The sequence below is a fragment of the Leptomonas pyrrhocoris genome (genome assembly GCF_001293395.1).
Source record: "Leptomonas pyrrhocoris isolate H10 chromosome Unknown, whole genome shotgun sequence".
Classification (NCBI taxonomy): Eukaryota; Euglenozoa; class Kinetoplastea; order Trypanosomatida; family Trypanosomatidae; genus Leptomonas; species Leptomonas pyrrhocoris.
In genome coordinates this window covers 1,547,332-1,568,574 of record NW_015438357.1, presented here as the reverse complement: position 1 = coordinate 1,568,574, position 21,243 = coordinate 1,547,332, and the positions used below count along the sequence as shown (strand labels likewise).

The following is a 21,243-nucleotide window of genomic DNA, read 5'->3' as shown; positions in this document are numbered from 1 at the left end:
CTCTGTACTTGTTGTGTGTGTGTGGGGGGGGGGGGTGGAAGAGGGAGAGGAGGGGTAGGATGGGATTAGTGTGGTCGCCTCGCCACCGTCTTGTGACATGTAATCCATATATATGCACGTTGTTTTTCACAGTCGCAGCACATTACCCCTTTCCCCGATGCCCACAAAATTGAACGGAGCGTATCGTACACCGTTTTTACTACGCACATGGAAGTTGGAGCCGAACGGGTCTTCGCCTCTTGACGCGTACGAGCTGTCAACCGTTACCAACCACAAAAAGATGTAAATATGCTACAATTGGTGTTCCCTTTCATTTCCTTCTGTTTCACTATTTTTACCGTGCCGTTTCTTTACTTACAATTGTCTTGTTATCCTTAACTATCGTAGGTACGAGGCTTCGGCGAAATGCATTTTTGTGGCTTTTTGCCGTTGAAGGGTGTAGCGGAGGAGAAAAACAACGTTGTATGTTTGTGTTGCCCTCTTTGTTCTCCTCTCCTCCCACCCCCCCCCCCTCCCTTGGATTTGAGTGTGCGATGTGTTTATCTCCGAGGCACGGTGTATGATGTGAGACAACCCTTTCTTTCTCTTTCGTTTGCTGTTTCCAATGTTTACCACCCCCTATTTTTGGACTTCCACCATGTTGAGTACTGCGGTAAGGTTTAAACAAAAGTTGTTGTTTTGCTTTATTTTGTTTTCATGACCGTGTTTTACCGAGGCCATGGAGATTTGTGTGGTTGTTGAAATGTGCTTCTTTTTACCCGTCTCTCCCTCATACACATCTACGTGTCTGTGTGTTGTGCGTGTGTGGGTGGGTGCTTTCTAATGCGAGTCATTTGTCGTTGTTCCCTCACTCTCTCTCTTCGCAGTGATGACGTTGTTACATCGGGGGAAAAAAGTCTACTGCGAGTCTTTTAAATGTATTCTTCTGTTTCGTCCCTTTTGAGCACTCTATCTAGCTCTTTTGTCTTTCTCGTTATTTATATAAAAAAAGTGTGGATCACTTGACACGTATTGCGCTAAGCTTTGCCAAAGAGAGGAACATCGCTCGTTATATTTGTATATGTTTGAATATGTTTGTGTGTGTGTGTATTGTGCTGTTGCTTCTTCACTGATGCAAAGGGCAAACAACAGTCTTTCAAATAGTCGAAAAAATGTAGCCAATGTGGGTTCTCTCCCTTTACGTTGTTTCTAACAGCACGGTGAGAGCAGGATGATCTGCAAACGAGTTACAGTGTTGTTGTGTAACGTGGGGGAAGATTCTGCGCACAGCTCTTTCAGCGATTGATCTGCATGATCCGTACCCGTTTCTTCCTCTTTACGGATGTGCCACCTCACTTCGTTGCATGATCGCCGCAAATCGCGCACCACAGCTTCTTCTTGCTCTGTTGTGTTCGCCTCGCATGTAACTTACATTCATCCATCTCCTCCTCCTCTATGCGACTCCATACTCGAAATCTGTGTTTTCTCCGGACTCGCGTGTTCTTTGTCTTTCGTTCATTCCTCCGCGCGTTTCTTGTTCAACTCCACACCGTTAACTACTGTTTATTGCTATTGTTATTATCTAGCCTTGTCTTTCTTTTTGCAGTGAAACTGCTGAATCGATTGACTCGTGTGGTTGCTGCAGGTTGTGCCGTTCGTGTTGTGCCCACACCGGAAAGATGCCCACTGTTGGATCGGAGAAGAAAGGCGCAGCGGGCGGCGTGAACGCGGAGGGCGGCGCGGATGCTGCGCTTTACTTGGAAACAAAACTGAGTGACGCCGTGCGCAACAGCATTGAGGCGGTGCTGCACAATCGTCCGCGCGAGCCGATTCGCGCTCTCGCGCAGTCGCTTCGTGCGCACCACGACACGTCTTCTGCCTCTACCGTTGACCTGGAACAGGCTCCACGCGCGGTGAAAGCGGTCGTTGACGCCTTCTACTCTGTCATTGGCCAACGTACAGCTACAGCTCCCACCCCACCTCTTTCCCTACGCCTTCATGACGACAAGCCGCATCGGGTACGACCCCTTGCAGCCGACTTTGACCGCCGGTACGCGAGGCAGGGCGGCAATTACCCCCTCTCGCCTCCGCCCCCATCGTTTCCTTCCCTTCTCTATCGAGAGGCCGCTTCGGTCTTCGAGGTGGGCTCGTGCCTACGCCGCCTGCGGCAGCTCTCTCCACAGGCACCACTTCTCCTCTTTATCGAGTCTCCCCCGCCAAACCTCCCCGTCTTCTTTTACGAAGGCATCCCCTACGGCTGCTCCGCCGAGGATCCCGAATCCTGCGCGGCAGTGACGACGATGGATGTCACGGAACAGGTGCGCGCCGCCCTGTCAAGTTGCGGTGGTAGAGTGCAGAGCTTTGAAGAAGCTCTCCGCAGCGCGGCGGCAGAAGTGGCCTCGGCGGTGGGCGTTGAGCTGCTTCCTTCTGTCCAGACGAACTGTTTAGCCGCGTTCGACCAGGTCACAAGTGCCTTAGAAGAAGCCGTTGCCGAGAGCGAGGAGCGTGCACGCGCTGCTGACGAGCGGGCAGGGACACGTGCAGGGGAGCCAGTGCCGCCGCTGTTGCTTCCCTACGTGCTACTGGTGAGCTACAGGGCTGAAACGGCGCGCCTCACCCATGCGCGTCTATTGGCAGCCTACGGTCCCTACTACGAGGCGGCACAGCGGCGAGCGTTGTGGGCGCTGCGTCACGGCCAGCTGGAGCGCAAACAGCAGTTCACCTTTGCCTTCGCGGTGGAGTATTGGGCGCAGGTGCAGCGTCGCCGTGAAACATGCAGCAGCGGCGCGGCATTCACGAAGGCGGCTTCTCAGTCGTCTGTCGGTGCTGGTGCGGCGGTGGCGGCCGATGCCGTTGAAAAGGAGCGCCTGAGTGCAGATGCGGTGACGACGACCGCCGCTGAGGTGAAAGCGCGGGCGATGGTAAAGCGGGCAGCCGCCCGTTCTGCGAAGCGCAGCTTGCCCTCCTACGACGCTGACCACCAAGCCGAGGATGATGTTTTCCTCGTGGTGATTCGCCGCCTGGAACATGCCGCGGCCACGCTGATTCAGTCGGTGTACCGCGGCCACAGAGCTCGGGTGCGATGCCAACAAACGCGTCGCGTGCTCTCCTCACAAACCGAGCGAACTTGTGCGTACGGCCCACCGATGGTTCAAGATGCTGTTGTGTTTGGTGTGGACACGACCCCGCCGTTGCTGCGCGCCTCGTTGATACGTCTGTGCGAGGAGGGCAAGAGGTTCCAGGATGTGTGGGCCAATTTTCCAACTTCTTCTCCCCCTGACAGCCGCCGATGCTGGATATACCGCCCGGTCCAACACACAGTGAAAGCCACGCTACCCACAAACGATGCTGCAGGGTCTGTCCACCCGAAAGACACAGGCAAGAGCGAAGTCACTCGCACACGGGAGGATTGGGTGCAGGAGGAACTCCTTATTCCACCACTGCGGGCGACGCAGCCGCGCGTACGCATCAACCTGGCGCAGCGTCTAGTGGACTACCTTGCGGTTGCGCAGTGCACGCTGTTGCGGGACACGGTGCAGCTCTTCGCTGACAGCCCGGGCATGTCAGTTCTGCAGCGCCGCGCGTACGACAGCATCAAGTCCATCTGTCTGACGCTCTTCTTCGTCGCGTACTCGGAGCTGCGGCAGCGCGAGCGCAAAGCCGTTCCGCCGACGTTTTCAAAGTACATGCGCGAGATGCATGAGGCGGTCTTGACGTGGTTCCAGTTCCCGCACGAGAGCTCACTGCTTCTGCGGGCGGTACGTGAGTGTGGCGGGGTAGAAGGGAACACTCCAGAGCGAGCTGCAGCAGCGTACGTGCACATGAGGCTTGTCGCTCGGGAAATGTTTCTTGTGGCCTGCCCTCAGGCGAAGACTTCAGCTTCCGCGGACGTTCAAACTGGGGGCGAGGGGCTGATGCGTCTTTCGACACACCTCTTTCTCTCCCCACAGCCGTTCCTTCCGCACGCCCAATGGACGAAAGAGCTGGGTGCCCTGGCACACACGTTAGTGGGACTGAGCCCGGCCGCAGGGTCTGCCAGCACCGACAATCCCACCGCGACGGTGAATTGGTGGAGCATCGCGCCAGTGCCGTCGTGCAGCGTCGAAGGCACGCCCGTGGCTGCCATTGGTCGGTGGGACACGCAGATGTTGGACGGAGCGCCCGCCTACGACTGCTTCGTTCCGCGTGTACGAACCGTGGCGGCAGACAGCGTCACGGAAAGGGCGGCGGCCGCAGCACCGTCGTACTCAGCTAGAGTTGGCCCCGCAGATGTTGTCGTCGCTGCTGCGACTGCTGCTGCAATAGATGACGCGTCGGCGACAGAGGCGGTGGGGGAGTGGCTGCGCGGCGACCTCGCGGACGCTGCCGACGGCGCACTCGCTCAACACACGCGCTCCATGGTCTCCCGTGACGGCTACTTAGAATGCTACCAAGACTCCACCAAGCAGAAGGCATCCGCCAGCTCTAGCACCGGTGCCTCCTTCACGTCGTTCATCGCCGTTCCTCACGACGCTGTTCTCACGAAGTACCTCGCGGTGAGACCCGCGCACGCAACAGTGTTGCACGTGCAGGCCTACACCGAGGACAGTTCCAGCTTCCGCGCGGACGAACGCGTGTCCACCGCCGTCGGATCTCCGACCACGCGACGCCGCTCGATCGAGCGCCGTGGCGGTTGGGGGCGGGTGATGGAGGCCGTCGCGAACGAGCTCGCCGCCTCGCAACAGAACAGCCCCCTCCGATCTTCCATCATGAACTCCCCGCGCGCGGGCATGAGCGGCTTTGGCAGGAGCCGGCAGGTAACGCCACAATTGTCCCCAAGCGCCGCCGGTTCTACCAGTACGGCTGATTCTCAGGAGGTGTCCAACACGATGGACAACAAGGCAGCGACATTGAAGCTCGAAGAGAGCGAGGTTCAGCCTACTCCTGTTACTACTGCTACTAATGTCGCTACTGCCGACATTCCACACGGGCCCCAAAATACTACGTGGGCGGTGCGGACGGTCACCGAGGTGGCAAACGCGGTAGCTGCCAGCTCACCGGTTGTTACAATGCGCCACACTCGACGAGCGCTGCGATTTTTACCGGGTCTGGAGGGTGCGAAGCAGTTGGACACCTTTGTGGACGCGGTGGCGACCGCTATGATGATGAACAACAGTGCGTCCAATGTGACGTGTCTCGTGCTGGGACTCGATGTCGCCTCACAGGCGTTCTTCGCTTTGGCCGCAATGCTCGTCGACCACCGCCTGCACAATAACCGTAAGCCCTTCCTATGTCGACGTCTAGTGACAGAGGGGTGAAGCCGAATTCAGTGCAGAATGCGGAGTGCGACGTCAACGCGGATTCGGATGCGCATCTGTGCTTCCTTTCCGGCTATCACGAGGTACTTTACTCCACACTCGTCGACACGTCAGCGTCCAACACACCGGCTAGAAGGCCCGAGGGGGAACAGAACGCGTCCGTCGAGTTGGCGGTGGCGCACGTCTCCGGCCTCTTGAATGCCGCGACTGGATCTGCGTTGCCGTTAAATTTGCTGGCACGCCTCAAAGACGCCCTGCAGCACGCCGAGGCGGCTCAAACGCGCTCCACCGCTGACGTCCAACTTCACACAACGGCTGCCGTTCAGCTGGCGGAGCAATACGCCTGGTTAGTGCTGCTAGAGTGGTATTTATGGTCGCGCTACTTCCCGTTCGCGTGCCCCAGCGGCTTTACGCCGGTGCGACGACGGCCATCAGCGCAGCCCGGAAAGCAAAGCGGCTTTGCGGAAGTGATGCGCACCGCACCCGCTGTGATGCAGTGGATAGAGCAGATGGACCCGTGGGCGACGACACCGGAGCGCTGTCCGGACCACCTGCACCGCCGCTACTCGAACGGGCTGCGGCGCTGGGACGACAAGCACTACGTCTGCTTTGGTGCGTCGTAGGACGTGGTGAAGAATTTGCTCTGCGGGGCAGTAGGACAAGCTTCCGGTTTGTAAAGGATGAATCTCTAGCACGCTGTGAAAGGTGTATTTTCCCACTGTTGAGGTACCCGCCTTACACACACCCAAAATAGGCAAAAAAAGAAGTCGAAGAAGAGAATAAATCCTCCATTGGTTTTTAGAGTTGCCAGAAGTTAATTTTGGCAATTTTGGCATTTTATGTATTATAGGTGCGTGTGAACAACGTGTACGAGCGTTCTCCGCTTCTTGTTTTTCTGTTATTACTATGTTCAGTAGTTGATTCTGTCCTTGATCTCAGTGAAATGTATAGCAGTATTTTTTTATTATGATTATTCTTTTGTTTCTTGCGGAAGATGTCCGTCTAACGTGAAGACAAACAAGTAGAAAATAACTTCCTTCTGCCCCGGGGCGCAAAGGCTGCACGTTGAGTGCACAACGTTTAGAAGTGTATTATTATATATATTTTTGCTCTCAGCAACGTTGCTGAAGAGGTGAGGGTTTCACCGTGGTACATGTAACCGCGCAAGGTGAAGCGTTTTTCTTTTCTTTTTATCATTTCGGTACGGGCTTGGCGACCGCGGTGAGAATACTTTCTTCACAGCTTCGTAGTTGAACAACAGCATCAAGTAAAATGATTGTTCTACCTACACAAACTCTCTTTTTCTTTCCTCTTTCTTCTTTCCTGCTGTTCTGGTGTGATAGGTGTTTCGTTGCGTATTGCTACCTCGGAGCTATCGAGTAGCTGATCTTGAGGTTCGCAAAAGGTAGTACGAAGTGAAGAAGCGTGAAACAACTGCACTTACGAATACCCCAATTTGGGGAAATCTGCGTATCCACGTTTCTGTTTCTGCGTCGTCTGCCTTTTCTCCATCAACATGATCTGTCGGACTCTGCAACGCCTGTGCAATGCGGCCCTGACGGATTCCGTGGCGACCCACAGCGCCGGCAGCCGGGGACTGCACAGGTCAAAAGCCGCAGTGCAGGAGCAACTAAAGCACCGCCTGCGCCAACGCCGTCAGCAGCGTGGTCGCAACATCGCTGCCAAAGAGGCCGAAGTGCAGCGCTCCATTGAGGGTGTGACGAGCAGTCGTGACCTGCTGGTGAGTCAGCTGGCAGATCAGATTTTTTCACGCGGGCACCGCCACGTGGCGAGTGCCACGCATGTCGGATTTGTGCCCGATGGCAACCCTGCTACGCCCCTTGTTGCTATCGCGGGCCGTGAGAGATGCGGAAAGACGTCGCTGTTGCGTTCTCTTTTTCGGTCCGCCAGCGAGGTGGGGCGCTCCAACCGGCAGCTGCGTCGTGACGCGATGAACTTCTTCAACGTGGGTGATGTTTTTAACGTTGTGGACCTGCCCGGCTGCGGAGGGACGTCGGTGCCGTGGTCAGCCGTGCTGCAGCACGCGGTCCTACTCCGCAATTTCGCGCGATGCCAGCCAAGTTTGAAGATGCTGTACTACTGCATGGATGTGCACTACAAGCACGGTGTGTACATCCAGGACATAGACCTGCTGCGCTTTCTCGCGCGCGAAGTGCCGAACTTCACCATCGTCATCACCAAGGCGGACCAAATCAACGACCGGGCGATCCGGACGGTGCACATGGCGGACATCCACAAGGAACTGCTGTACAACGACATTCACCACCCGGTGCTCGTCACCAGCGCGTTTCACATGGGCGGGGTAGACACGCTTCGCTACGACATGGCCATGAACTGCTTGCACGCGTTACCGACGGATCGTCTGACGTTGACCGAGGCGCGGCGGCTCTCTGCACGGCTGTTTTCGCAGAAGGAGCTGAGTACAATTCGGCCGCTGGCCATCGCGCCATCGTTTGTGGAGGATGAGCGTCAGGCCTGGTTGGAGGATATCCGCCTCACAGAGCAGCAAGACGAAGGAGAAGCATTCGTGCCCATGTACAACGGGGAAGCGCAGGCGGAGGACATCAACGATGACGGAAACGATGGTGTGGATCGCGACGACCACACGGGCCCGCATTATCGTCCAGAAGAGGCTGCCGATTTGGAATACAGTGAGGCGGAGTCCGCGATGTTCGCACACTCCACAGCCGGAGCCACGCGTGGGCGTGAAGAGGGTAACGATCCAACAGCCGCCGCACAGGAAACCACCTCCCTTTCATCTCACGAACTGCGAGCTGATACGGATCTGCCAGACATGATCAAGTCGCTCGTGACGTCGTCGTCGACTGCAATTCCGGTAGTCTTTGATGATCCGGTGACGCAAGTCGCCTACGAGCGGGTGGTCAAGACGCTACGCAACAAGGCCCTTCTCCGCTACATCGACGTCACCAGTCCGTGGCGCAACCCGCTGCGGTGGCCGAGAAACGTTGTGCCAACGAAACACCCCAAGTCGAACATCATGCGCTGTCCTGAAGCCCCTGAAAACCCGTACCTCTTCCAGTCGCAGTTTGTTGCCCCGCGCGCGGACATGTATTTCCGCCGCCCCAACATCGGCGCACGGAAGTCGTCGCAGAAGGGTAAGTACGAGGCGGACAGGCCACTGGCGTTTCTCGTCAAGAACTACACCATTCCGTACTTTCCCGATATTGTGGATACGGCGATGCAGCCGACACCGTGGGCCTTCCTGGGGAGTCGGGAGGCGTACTACGAGCGCAACAGCGGTCGTCAACTGGGGGTGCGGCTGTTGAGCTACGCTACGGACGGCACGATGAACCCACTCTCTGATACGCCGGCACCGGCGCAGCCGGCCTTGACGAAGGAGGTGCAGCGGCTGGAAACGACGCGCTACGGCGCCGCCATTGCCATGCTGACGCCACCGGAGCTGCAAACCGAGACCCCGCCTTCACACCCGCCTTCTGCTGCCCCAATTGGATGAAGCAACCACCTCCACTTTGTCTTTCTTTCTTTTCCCCTAGTGAAGTGAAGGAGAGGGGAGGGGGCGAGTTTCTCGCCTTCCGCCGCAGGCAGTGACGCAGCCGCGACAGAAGTTTCAGCAACCCATCGTTGGAGCCGTTGTCTTCGTTTTGTTGTTGTTCTTCACAGAAAGCCTTCTTGCCTTTATATTTTACAGTCTACGCTAAGTTAAGTGCGAACACATTAGTTGTGTTTTTGTTTTTGTTTTCTGTGAGATAAGTTCGCACCGAGTTGCTTCAGCTCATCAATGATTGTCGTCGCGCATCCCCATACAGGCGGAACAGGCAGATGAGAGCAGCGAAAGAAATCTGAGAATGTCCCACCTAATCCCTGGTGTGATCACAAAACTGTGAACCTTCGGTGAGAAAAAGAAGATATTGACCCGTAGGTACGTGAAGTGCTAATGCTTCTCTCTCTATCCTTTTGTCTCTTTACCCTTTCTCATTGACGGTATTGCTCGTTGGTGGCAGCATGCTTTTCCGGAAGACCCTTTTTTCTGCCTTGGATGGCGTCTTCGCCACTTCAATAACAGTTCCTCGCTCACAGGTCAACATCTGCGTTGACGCCATAAAACCGTTAACGTTATAGAAGGGCTCCTGTAACACTTCTATCTCAGGAGATTATTCATTGTTCTTTTGCTGATCTGTGGTTGGGTTGGTCTCTTTCATCCACATTTTCCTGCCTTTGCGCGAAATCGCACCGCCTTGTTTTTCTTTTTATAATTTCACTTTGCTTTCTCAGCTTCGTCGTTGGAAACACTAGGAGCACTTTTCAACATGGAAGTGGGCAAGCTAGTGACGTCCGAAACGTGCGGAAACATTTTCTACTTCGTCGTTGATGAGACCCACCCAGACGAACCTCGGTCGGATGCATCCAAATGCCACTACGTCGTGGCACCGTCCACCAACGCCTTCTCCTACCGTGAGGCCTTCTATGTGTTGTGCCGAGCGCTTTGCGGGCTTGAGAACCGCACCTACCTGCATCGCTGGCACTCCCTGCATCAACAAATATTCGGCTCCACGACCTACGTGCAGTTTGTGAACGCTGTCCGAGAAAGTCCACTGGCGCAGCCCAACACCTTCAGTCCCACCGGCCCTTCTTCCTCGCCAACCGACGCTCATTCACGACCGTCCGTGGCGCTGCCGGCGCTATTTTTGGACGAAACGACGGCCCGGCTGGCACTTCGCACGGCGGAGAGAGGGCATCAGGCGGTGTCAGAGGTGAGCGCGCCAGCACAAGCGCCGCAGCGTCACAGTGCACTCCAGGGCTTCTCCACGCCGATAAGCAAGCCACAGCCCACGACCCCCGGCAACACAGTTGCAGTGGAAATGGAGAATGGTTCGGCAAATCCGCGAAAGGAAGCAGAGGTACCTCACAACACTGAAGTTGAGTGTTGTGAAAAGGAAAGTGGCAAAAAGGTCGGTCGAGATCAAGGGCTGGATGCGCGGTGGAGCGCGGCCTCGCAATGGCAGGCAACTGCCGCTGCCTCTCATGGAGGTGATCGTCGCTCGGTGTCGTCGTTGAAGCAAGGCGTTCATCAAGAACGCGTGCAGCGATGCGAGACGGAGGAAGCGGCTTTGCACCCAACGGACGCGGTACGAGAAGCGGGTGCGCACGCTAAAAAGCAACCGCAGCCAGTGCAGCCGTGGAGGCTTGCAGACGCTGCGGAGAGCGGTAAGGAACGCAACGCACCTGCCGTGGAAGAAATGAAAACGGTGACACAGCTGAAGCGGCGAATCCAAGAGCTGGAAATGGAGCTGGCGGAGAGAGAACAGCGCCACGCTCTCGAACGTGATAGCTTCCTTGCAGAAAAGGACGCCCTAAAGCAGCAGCTGTGGCAGCAAAGCCAAGCGCAGGGAACACAAATCAACGAATTCCTCCAAGAGAACGCCGGGGCGGTGCGGAGAGTGGAGGAAGCGCTGGAGAAGCGCGAAAAAGAACTGTGCGCCGTCTACACGCAAGCTCTGGAGGAACGCGACGTTCGTATTGCCCAACTCTCTCAAGAAATCCTTCAGCACCTGCAGAGTTCGCGACAGCTGGTGACATCTCGCAGCGATCAGGAGCGCTTCGACGCGGAGAGAGTGGCACACTTGGAAGACATGACATCCCAGCTGAAAGAGTGGAACGGCTCCCTGCGTGATCAGCTGAGGGAGGCCTCCGACGAGATTCGAGATCTGCGACAGCGTTTGCAGCCCTCAACGCGACGGCTCAGGGACGGTGTCGTGGAAGATCCACCGCTGAAGTCCGCGTTCGCGCACAACTCATTTCCATCGAAGCCGTCGGCGTTGCTGTTCTGTGGCGCCTGCGCCGGGCTTCCCCGCGCAGCGGCCGTTCAATTAGCGCATCACCTCCGCGAAACGGAGGAGCAGCTGGGGCGGGAACGGGCGGACGCGGAAAGGAGAGCAGGGCAGCTGCGCCGTGCCGCCCACGTGATTGAGCAGCTGACGCGCGGTGTTCAAGAAGCAAAAACGGGCGTGAGTGCATTTCCATCTCCGTAGGAAGCGGCAGGCGGCGTAGACCTTCTGCGGACGATAGCACTCGTGCAGAACAATGTTCCCAGGTTAGCACTGTACCCGGTTCATAGATATTTATACACAGGCATTTTCTTCGTTGTCTATAGATACCGCTATCACGCACTAAAGTGGAACCAACATTTTCTACATGAACGTGTAGCTCCAACCCGTCTTTGGTACATCTTGCCGGACATTAAAGTACCTTCCTGATGCTTACTAACTTGCCGGTGTGGGCGAAAACAGATGTGGCGGCTGATCCACACCAAGGACATGCACTCCATGTCGCCTGCAAGGCCTTTCGATCAGACTACTGTCGAACAGTATTGTTCCTTTTCTTTTCTTTTTTGGTGAATTGCTTTTTCTTTCTCTCTCGCATCTCCTCCGCTCTTCTTTTTTCCCCCTTTCTACCTCTACCCCCGTTTTTGCGCAATGTAAGAGCAACCAACGTCACCGTCGCACATGACCGCGCTACGCGGGTTCGACGAAGCATCCTTTGGTCGATCTTAATCCAACGCCGCATGACTCCGCGTGTATATGCGTGAAGAACCTCGTGTGCGTGAGGCGGGCCGCACCGTTCATCTCGCAGAGTCGACGGCGGCAAAGCCACCCGACACTCCTGCCCTCGCGTACCGGCACGACAAATCCACCTCCACTTCTGCAGTTCATGGGGGTGGTGAAATAGAGTATCACCTCAGCTCGCCTTCTCTTTGGCACTTGCTCTTTCTTCTTGGCACACCCATCCTCTGCTTTCTCAACGGCTGTTCGTACTACCTCTATTGGCGTTCTCGATATTTGGAGGCAGCGGCAGCGCCGCACAACGCAGCGTCTGGCTCAAGCACTCCTTCATCACCCTTTCTCTCTGCCTCGCCGATTGTACTGACGTCAAGCGCTTCCTCCATAGCCCCGCGTGCGTTTTACGGGGTCACGGCTGGCTTTGCCTTTTCTTTTGTATTCTCCCAGTGGGTAGTTCAAGAGTCGGTTTGCGTGTTCATTCGCGTGCACACGGAGCGACAGCGCGCTGCAAGTTTTCGCCGATGCGGGCTTCTGTTTGTCGCCGCGTTTCTTCCCTCCACCGTGGCGCAGATGGTGCTGATTGGTCAGGACTACCACCTTCTCCACGACCAAACCCGGCTGCTGCGTCTTGTAGCTGCGAGTAGCGACAACGGAACTCCCTCTGCCGTGCGAGCTCTCCTTTTCTCCGCCTCCCACGGTTATGTCGCGCTGTGGATCGTGACCTTCTTTCTCACGATGCTGTCCGTGGTGGTGATGGTGAGCGCAATGTGGACCGACGCCGCAGTGTCTCTGCTACAGCGTAGAGTGTTTGCTGCTTTCCTGCGAGGAAGGCCGCGCAGGCAACGGGTGGAAGACTAGAATGTCTTTCTCGTCCCGCCTGTGGTGGCGCTGCGTAAAGTGTTGACCTGAAGTTCACTTGTGTCGAAGGCAGGATAGAGGAAGCATTTTCCCTTTTCTTTCTGTGTGTGTGTGTGTGTGGAGAGGTGAAAAGGGTGGGCTAGATCAAGTGTCCTGCTAAACATTCGAAGTCGTGCAGCTTCCAAAGAAATGCTCGTCCACAAAACTAACCTAAAGGCGTCGTCACCGCTGGCATAGCCTCAAAGTCGATGCGATATCCAAAACCTACCGCCGGCGCTATAGTTGTCGGTGGAGGACAGCAAGAGCTTTTACTGTACGTTGCAATTGAAGAAAGCGAAGCTTTCAAACAGTGCCCAATTGACAGCTCCGCTTCTCTTTCACTGATCTGGCAACTCTCATTTGTCTTGCTCTTGTTGCTGTCGCTTTCGTTTCCAATCTATCCGTTGCCCTGACTGCACGTCCTTTTCATCGCCGCCAACACGCACCCGCACGTAAACGGGAAAGTGCTTTACAAAAACACTCCTACCCTATTCATCGCTAACGTTTTTTTTGTTATTATTTTTATTGTCTGTACTACTTACTTTCTTCTTCCGTTTTTCGTTCTCTCCACTTTCTACGCCGTCCAGCAAAGCGATACGAACACCATGCCGGCAGAGAGCTACTCGGATGAGAGGCTTGACAGCACCATTGCGGAGCTGGAGCCGGTCTTCCGCAAGGAGTTTCAGGTCGAGAACGACGCGGATGTGGAGTGGCTTCTCTTCACCTTCGCCCCCGGTCGCATCAATCTCATTGGGGAACATGTGGACTACATGGAGGGCTGGGTCTGCCCCGCGGCGGTGCTGGAGGGCACCCACATCCTCGTCGGCCGTGTGCGGCACCTGAAGAAGGAGGCGAAGCCAAAGCTGCGCTTCTACGCCACCTACAACAAGGAGCATTACGACATGGACTCCATCGGCGGTAGCAGGCACAACAAGGCGTGGACGACGTTCGTGCGGGGTGCGGTGACGCTGCGGCTGCAGCGCCTCGGCGTCGATATCGACCACCCGTCCCTGCGCGGCGTGTGCATGGTGGTGCACGGCACTCTCGCCATGGGTGCCGGCATGAGTGCCTCCGCTGCCTTCGGTGTGGCCCTCATTCACGCCGTGAACGCGCTCGTGACGAAGAACTACGAGCAGTGTCCTCCTTCGAACGATCGCCGCTACGCGGTGATGCCGGCGCTGCCCCAGCAGGACCTCGTCGAACTGGCGAAGGAGGCTCGCCGTATTGAGACGGAGTACTGCGGCGTGAACGTCGGCATCATGGACCAGTTCATCTCTGCCCTAGCAGAGACCGACAAGTTCATGTTCCTCGACTGCAAGGAGCTCACCTTTCAATCGATTGAGCTGACGCCGTTGCTGAACAACGGAGAGTATTGTTGGATGCTGATCGACTCGATGATCAAGCACGACCTTCTTGGTGGAACCGCCTCCACCTACAACGCCGTCCGCAGTGATCAGGAGAATTCGCAGAAGAAAATCGGCGAGCGCCGCTTCCCCGGTAAGCCGTACTCCTTCTCGCGCATGGTGCGCAACCCAGCTGAGTACAACTTCGACGGCGATGTGGAGAAGTTCATGGCGGAGTTCAAGCCCATCATGACGCCCGGCGAGTTCGAGCGTGGAAGCTACCAGCTAATGGAGCAGCTGCGCACCCTGGAGTTCCGCAAGATCAACGACCCGCAACTGCCTCTCTCCCACAAGGAGCGGGTGAAGGCGGCGGGCACAATCCTCAACGCCGGCCACGCGGGCATGCGGGATCTCATGAAGATCACCACCCCGGAGCTGGACTACATTCAAGAGCTGATCAACGAGGACAAGGACGTCGCTGGCGGTCGCATGATGGGTGGCGGCTTTGGTGGGTGCATCATTCTGCTTCTCCGTACCAGCGCACAAGAACGCGTGAAGGCGCGCGTGCGGGAACACTTCAAGGCACGCTTCAAAGTGGAGAACACCTGCTACTCGGTTGAGCGCGTCGGCTGCGGCTCCTTTGTGGTGTCACTCGAGCGGAAGCACAAGGAGGCGGCCAAGATGTAGCGGATTACTTCTCTCTTTTCTTTTTTGGCATTGTAGAACAGAAGTAAAAAGAAAGTGGTTACCAACACTGCGATCACTTCGATAGATGATCTTTATCAGTATGTTTGATATTCTCCTCCACAAGAAAGCGTGTCTTATGATAAACGAATTTGTATGTCTCTTTTCTTCTTCCTTTTATGATTTCCATAAACGATATATATTTTTTTCACACGCAAAACACGGATTCGATCTCACAGTGAGCAAGTGCTGGGCACTGTTGTTGGTTTGCGCCAACAAAGCTACCCTTTGAGATCGAATGTCTCAAAAGATAACTTTTTTCTATATATTTCCCTTCGCTACACACAAGCTGCAGCTGCTGCGGAACCATCAACTGACAGCACAAAACGGTTCTTTTTTTTCTTTATGCTCGTTGTGCGTTCACAACAATGGTGTGTGTTTCCTGCCTTTTTCTTTTCGCTTTCTCGTCAACATTCGCTACCCGCTTAGGAAGAAACAAAAACGCTTTTCGTTGGCTGTTGTGGAGTTTTTCTCTCTCTCTCTCTCTCTCTCTCTTACCGCATCCCATCGCGGTTGCTCTTTCGATTCTTTTTTTTTTTTGGCTGATTAAACCTGTCACACATCTCTTTCTTCACCCTACTGTCTACACCTCCACAGATCGATCATCGTATCATTCAATTTCTAGGCCCCGTTCGGTGTTAGGTTCTCATCACCCTAGCACAAGGGCTGAAGATCAAAAGAGGGGTGTTTTGTATTGCTACGTCTAAAGAAGTCCCCTTTAAGCGTGTTTCTCTCTCTCTTTCTCGTTTGACGTCAGCTTTCTTTGTCTTCTTCCTTTCCTCTTCGATCCGCGGGTGTTAAGGGAAACGAATTGCTTTGGGTTTTTGATGCCGAACATGAATAAGGTTTCGCTGTTAACGCTATTCTCGAAAGGGGGAAAAAAAGATGCAGAATTGCGTTTATAGTCGGCACACACTCACCACGTTAACCACTCATTTGCAGACCCCAGCAGCCCCAATCACGTGCATGGCCCAAAAGATTAAGCAGACGCGCAACAACAACAACAAAACTCTGTGTTCTTCACTGTAGCATCTTGCCGCTGCAAAGTTGCAAGATGCTACGTTGAACGCATTCAATGCAACTGATATATTGTGTTTTTAGAGAAGTGGTGATCATTGGTCTTGTTTGAAAAGCGCAAGGCCCACATATTAATTGCAATGAACGAAAATCACACATGTTTTTTTCTGTTCTTGTTGTTCTTTACGTACCTGGTAGAAAAGTTTTACTTCATTTTTCTGTCTTCTTTTCTGATCTTCTCCACTTCTGCTTTTAGTTGGTGTTGTCTCACACAGTACCCTCCCAGGTGCTGAATTTATCCATCACACTCTCTATCGTGCTACTGTTGTGGTTGTTCATAATAAGCATCGAACACACACACACAAACACAAAGGTTTGCCCCGCTTCGTTCTTATTTCTCTCTTCGTTGCAGGTGTCGAGGCGCTGCTTCGTGCCATCTTTCCCGTTTCTATTCAATAGATATCATTTCATCACCAGCTTTTTCGCGCAACAGAAAGTGGCAGCAGCACCCCTACGTTCGTCTACTATTTTTCTTTCTTTCTGCTCTTTCAAGGTGCAGCGGAACCACTGGTTTCAGGTGTTCGGTGCACATTGCGTAAAGGCCGCTTCAGGTGTGCGCGCTGCCCGTTTTCATCTGCCCTAGATCAACTGCATTTTCCTGTGAACTGAAACTTGCATCGTTTCCAGCTTCTCGTTGCTGTACGCGAGCCTTTCGCTCTCTGCAAAAACCTGGTTTTACGTGTTTTCATATATGGCGCTGTTCAACTAAAAAGAAGCACCGCACACCATCTACGAGACACCAATGGAGTCTCAGTCGCGCGAAACGGTGTGGTACCTAGCACGCATGTGCGCCTTGTGGGGTGCCATCTCGGGGAGCTTCAACATTTTACAAATATGCATCCCACTCATCACGCGCGACATCAGCAAAGACGGCGCTGCGCAGTGGCTGGGCATCTTCATGAGCACCAACGCGGTCTGCGGAGCCTTTTTTAGCGTTGGCGGCGGATTCGTCTCCGACTTTGTCGGACGCATGGCGCTGATGCAGCCATGGACGTTTTACTTTTTCCTCTCCATCCTCGCCGTGATGGCCGCCGACTACTTCTCCAACGTGTACTTCCTTCTATTCGCCCGCACCGCTGCCATCTCGATCCCGACAACCATCCTGCTGGCCTACCTTTCGGACTTCCTGCGCGATGCCGCTCTCGTGGAGTCATACGGGTACCTGAGTGGCAGCTTCGGTGTGGTTAACCTCACAGCTACCCTGCTCTGCGGCTTGTTAAATGAGATGTACTCCCGGGCGGCATCGCTCCTTCTCGCGCTCTTTCTGTCCGCCGTCGCGCTGTACCTCGTCCTGTTCTCGCCCGCACCCGCATCCGTGCAGGAGGCGTTGATAGAACGTGCCGAAGAGACACGACAGCGAGGCAAGAAGGACACGGTGAGCCGCGAGGAGTTCTACCGCGCCATCCGTCTCATCGTCGCCGACCGCTATCTTCTTTTGGTCTGCATAGCCTGCTCCACGGTGCGCATGGCAAACATGAACGATCATCTGATGCTTGTCTTCTTCATATCCTACCGCACCAACGGGAGCTTGTCTTCCATTAGTTACGTTCTCGGTTTGATGGCGTTCACCATGTCTGTGAGTCAGCTCGTGCTGCTTCCTCTGGCCGTGCGCCGCCACTGCGTGTATTCTGCGCTGCTAATTTCGCTGTTGCTCATGTCCGTCTGCGTCGCGAGCATGGCTCTGTGCTTTAGCCTGCCGAATTTTGCCGTGGCGGTGCTCTTGTTGGGGTGCAGCCTCATCGCGCCTTCGGTGTTCAACGCGCGCATATCCGCCCTAACGTCCGCCAGTGGAATCTCGGGTGTGACCTTAGGTGTCGTCAGCACCCTCACGAACACGACGGAAGCCTTTGCGGCAGTGCTTTACGGTAATCTGCTGCAATGGGCATCGCAGGCGTTTGGGGTGGAGTCCGTGTGGAGCGGCATCCCTTTTATAATTAACGGTGCGACAGTTTTGCTCGCGATGCTTCTGGTGATGTATGCGGAGTGGCGATACGGTAGGAAATTTGGTCCTTGGGGCTCGGAGGACAGGCGACAGGCGGAGTCGTTGGTGGAGAGTAACAACGATGACTCGCCTGAGGTGGAAGATTCAAAAATGGGACACCTCTTTAACAAGGACACGGATGTGTTTGGTGCAACGACGCTCCAGCGACCTCTTACATCGCCCTTTATTAATTCAATGGTGGTCTCGCTTCACCCGGAAAAGTCCGACAAAGGGTAGAAGAGAATGAAATGAAACGTCCGCGTATCTTGCTATGGATAGATCGGTAGAACGGGAGAGAAACCAGCGATTCTGCTTCATTCTGATGCCGATATTACGGTTCCTTTTTTGTTTGATCGCTTTTGATGCTGTCTTCTTTTAGTTTTTGCATCTCGTCATATCCGCCGCGACTCACGAAAACAACAACAACGAAAAGGAGAAGCAAGCGAAGCCCTTTGCTTGTTGATGCGCATCTCACTCTCTCTCCTCCTTTACAGTTGAAGGGCAGCGTTCTGCTGTTCTCTTTGGTTTTTCTTACTTGTGATAACTAACGCATCTTTAAGCTGAGCTTTACATTTCACAGCTTGTGGTGGTGCTTTGTGTAGGTTGGTTGTTTTACCTAGCTGCTTTCATCTTCACCAGGAACATGTGTCTTATCCATGAAAGTGCAAGTAGAGTGGTTGAATGCACATTGCAGCTCCTCTTGCGTTGTGCCACGTCTATTAGTCCGCGCACGTTGATCGCACTACTGTGCGTCCGATCCAACATTTATGTAAAACCGGATAAAGTGCAGCGACACGGCTTTCCAACCTCGTCTGTCCTGCTTGCAGTGGTGTTCTCGTTTTGCTTCTTTTCTGAATAATTGATGTACTTCAGGACTGTTCACCGTCACGCATCTAGGAAGCCTTTCATGAGGTTCACTTCGGCTGTTCTACACCCCATCTCTTTTCTCTTTTCTCTTTTCTCTGCTCTGTCTCTCTCTTTATGGTCCGTTCTCTGCGTTTCAATATGCAGAACCTTCGAACTGCTGCCGTTTGTATTCCTCGGTAAATCGCTGTTCGCTGGCGGCTCCCCCTCCTTTCTCTTACTGTCTCACCGCGCACATCTCAACCGAGTTTCACACGTGATGTTTCGCCTTGCGAGCAAGCCGTTGATGCGACGCACCGCTGTGGCCCTCTCCGCCGCCGCGGTCAGCGAGAGGCCACCGAACCCGGTGACGTACCTCACCGACGAGGAGAAGATGCTCGCGAGCACGGTGCGTTCCTTCAGCCTGCAGCATGTGGCGCCGAAGTCGCGGAAGATGGACCAGGAGGGCAAAATGGATCCCGAGGTGATGAAGGAGATGTTTTCGGCGGGTCTCATGGGCATCGAAATCCCTGCGGACCTGGAGGGCGGAGGCATGTCGTTCTTCTGCAGCATCTTGGCAATTGAGGAACTGGCCCGCCACGATGCCGGCATCTCTGTCACGGCCGATGTGCAGAATACGCTTGTGAACAACATCTTCTTCAACTTCGCGAACGACGCGCAGAGGAAGAAGTACCTGCCCAAGCTGGCAACGAACACGGTGGGCTGCTTCTGTCTGACCGAGGCGGGCAGCGGCAGCGATGCCTTTGCCCTCAAAACGAGGGCGGAGAAGAAGGGCTCGAAGTGGGTCATTAACGGCTCGAAAATGTACGTCACGAATGGCTCGTTTGCCGGCATCCATCTTGTAATGGCGACGGTGGACCCCTCGAAGGGCTACAAGGGCATTACCTGCTTCGTGGTGGACAGCTCCGAGACCCCTGGCGTGTCTGTGGTGCGGACAGAAGACAAGCTTGGCATTCGTGCCAGTTCAACGGCGGAATTGCGTTTCGAGAACGTGGAGGTGCCGGAGGAGAACTTGATTGGTAATGTGGGCGAAGGTTACAAGGTCGCCATCAACATTCTGAACGAGGGCCGCATCGGCATTGGCGCCCAGATGGTCGGCATTGCGCAAGGCGCGCTGGACATCGTCATGCCGTACCTGTTCCAGCGGAAGCAGTTCGGGAAGGTGATTGGCGAGTTCCAGGGCATGCAGATGCAGTACGCCGAGTGTGCGATGCAGCTTCATGCCGCCCGGCTCATGGTCTACAACGCGGCCCGCAAGAAGCAGAACAACGAGAACTTCATCCAGGACGCGGCCATGGCCAAGTACTTTTCCTCCGTGGTTGCGGAGAAGACGGCGAGTCGCGCGGTGGAGTGGGCGGGCGGCATTGGCTTCATGAAGGACTTCGGTCTGGAGCGCTTCTACCGCGATGCCAAGATCGGTGCCATTTACGAGGGCACGTCGATCATCCAGCTGCAGACCATTGCCAAGCTGATCAAGGCCCAGTACGACAAGGCGTAAGGAGCGGAATGGATTTCGTTCGCCGCCGCACGTGCAACTTGAATTCGACATATCTACGGCACCGAAGGCTCTTCCTTTTTTTTTTTCTCTTGCCTCTGTTTGTTCTCACTCTCGCTGAGAGCACTCATCAAGGCGAATCTGTTGTTGCTAGCGTTTTTAATTCTTAGTTTTTGCTTTACGGACCTCTTTCCCACTGACGGAATATCCTTATTTTTTTCTTGTTGTTCTTCCGGTATATCTCAATGAACGTGTTTTCCACGACGGGGATATGAGCCACACCACATCAGCACAGCGTGCCACCAACCGGAGCTGGCCGAGATCCCGACGAAGGTGTGCCGCGTAGCGTTTTCCTGCTCTCGTGATATTTTGTTTCTTTTTATATATTTCTTTCAGCGTAAACATCTCCGCCACATTTTCTTTTTTCTCTTTTTTTGATAGTTTACGAAAAGAATGGAATGATGAAAAGAGTAAGAATGATACGAGGAGGATGAGGAACAATGGCTCCGACGTTTGCTGATAACATGATTTCTACCTCTACTACTCTTCCTCGCTCTTCTCCTTCGCCTTATCTTTGGGACTTGCAGAATCAAAGTTCTCACACAACTTTTGAGTTTTTTCTTTTCCACCCACCCACCCCCGTGGTTGCCCACCACGACAGGGATCCTTGGGTTTAACCAATTCAACTACCCTTGTTTGCCGCTTCGTTAGTAGTGCTACCTATTAGAAAAAATAGAAAAGGAGGAAATCGCCAAGTCTAGTGCACCATCGTCCCCTCACGTTGTAGGGAGTAAGTTTGGCAGCGAGACGCTGCGCGGGGTGAATAGATAATATGTTGGAAGTTCGTCGCGAGTATGGAGCGTGGAATCATGTCTCAGCTAATGCATCTCTCTCGGAATCTTTGCACCTCTCGATTCTTCTATTCTTGTTTTAATGACCCACCCTCTGCTTCGGTGTGTTCCCTACTTCGGACGACAGCGTTTCTGTTTTCTCAAGCTCTTGAGTG

General features: G+C 54.5%; 8 protein-coding genes across 10 annotated transcripts; all 8 read left to right on the top strand.

Moving 5' to 3' along the window:
- Positions 1 to 405: 405 nt before the first annotated feature.
- Positions 406 to 663, top strand: ABB37_00497 (hypothetical protein; the record flags this gene model as incomplete). The annotated part of the gene is made up of 1 exon (XM_015796700.1): positions 406 to 663. The coding sequence occupies one exon, from the start codon at positions 406 to 408 to the stop codon at positions 661 to 663; it is 258 nt and encodes an 85-aa protein (XP_015664708.1).
- Positions 664 to 1,564: 901 nt separating this feature from the next.
- Positions 1,565 to 5,276, top strand: ABB37_00496 (hypothetical protein; the record flags this gene model as incomplete). The annotated part of the gene is made up of 1 exon (XM_015796699.1): positions 1,565 to 5,276. Exon 1 carries the CDS (start codon positions 1,659 to 1,661, stop codon positions 5,274 to 5,276), a length of 3,618 nt encoding a protein of 1,205 aa, XP_015664707.1. The 5' UTR covers positions 1,565 to 1,658.
- Positions 5,277 to 6,792: 1,516 nt separating this feature from the next.
- On the top strand, positions 6,793 to 8,772 carry ABB37_00495 (putative mitochondrial hypothetical protein; the record flags this gene model as incomplete). Its single annotated transcript, XM_015796698.1, has 1 exon — positions 6,793 to 8,772. One exon carries the CDS (start codon positions 6,793 to 6,795, stop codon positions 8,770 to 8,772), a length of 1,980 nt encoding a protein of 659 aa, XP_015664706.1.
- A 507-nt stretch (positions 8,773 to 9,279) lies between these two features.
- On the top strand, positions 9,280 to 11,308 carry ABB37_00494 (hypothetical protein; the record flags this gene model as incomplete). Of its 2 annotated transcripts, none has more annotated exons than XM_015796697.1 (1): positions 9,280 to 11,308. In XM_015796697.1, exon 1 carries the CDS (start codon positions 9,587 to 9,589, stop codon positions 11,306 to 11,308), a length of 1,722 nt encoding a protein of 573 aa, XP_015664705.1. In that variant the 5' UTR covers positions 9,280 to 9,586. The 2 variants fall into 2 exon arrangements, with proteins under 2 accessions (XP_015664705.1, XP_015664704.1); XM_015796696.1 differs by having other exon boundaries at positions 9,296 to 11,308.
- A 450-nt stretch (positions 11,309 to 11,758) lies between these two features.
- ABB37_00493 (hypothetical protein) lies at positions 11,759 to 12,694 on the top strand (the record flags this gene model as incomplete). The annotated part of the gene is made up of 1 exon (XM_015796695.1): positions 11,759 to 12,694. The coding sequence occupies exon 1, from the start codon at positions 11,858 to 11,860 to the stop codon at positions 12,692 to 12,694; it is 837 nt and encodes a 278-aa protein (XP_015664703.1). The 5' UTR covers positions 11,759 to 11,857.
- Positions 12,695 to 13,197: 503 nt separating this feature from the next.
- On the top strand, positions 13,198 to 14,763 carry ABB37_00492 (galactokinase-like protein; the record flags this gene model as incomplete). Its single annotated transcript, XM_015796694.1, has 1 exon — positions 13,198 to 14,763. The coding sequence occupies exon 1, from the start codon at positions 13,339 to 13,341 to the stop codon at positions 14,761 to 14,763; it is 1,425 nt and encodes a 474-aa protein (XP_015664702.1). The 5' UTR covers positions 13,198 to 13,338.
- Positions 14,764 to 15,416: 653 nt separating this feature from the next.
- ABB37_00491 (hypothetical protein) lies at positions 15,417 to 18,115 on the top strand (the record flags this gene model as incomplete). 2 transcript variants are annotated; one of them, XM_015796693.1, is made up of 1 exon in its annotated part: positions 15,417 to 18,115. In XM_015796693.1, exon 1 carries the CDS (start codon positions 16,640 to 16,642, stop codon positions 18,113 to 18,115), a length of 1,476 nt encoding a protein of 491 aa, XP_015664701.1. In that variant the 5' UTR covers positions 15,417 to 16,639. The 2 variants fall into 2 exon arrangements, with proteins under 2 accessions (XP_015664701.1, XP_015664700.1); XM_015796692.1 differs by having other exon boundaries at positions 16,112 to 18,115.
- A 773-nt stretch (positions 18,116 to 18,888) lies between these two features.
- ABB37_00490 (putative mitochondrial acyl-CoA dehydrogenase) lies at positions 18,889 to 20,240 on the top strand (the record flags this gene model as incomplete). The annotated part of the gene is made up of 1 exon (XM_015796691.1): positions 18,889 to 20,240. Exon 1 carries the CDS (start codon positions 19,002 to 19,004, stop codon positions 20,238 to 20,240), a length of 1,239 nt encoding a protein of 412 aa, XP_015664699.1. The 5' UTR covers positions 18,889 to 19,001.
- Between the last annotated feature and the right edge of the window lie 1,003 nt (positions 20,241 to 21,243).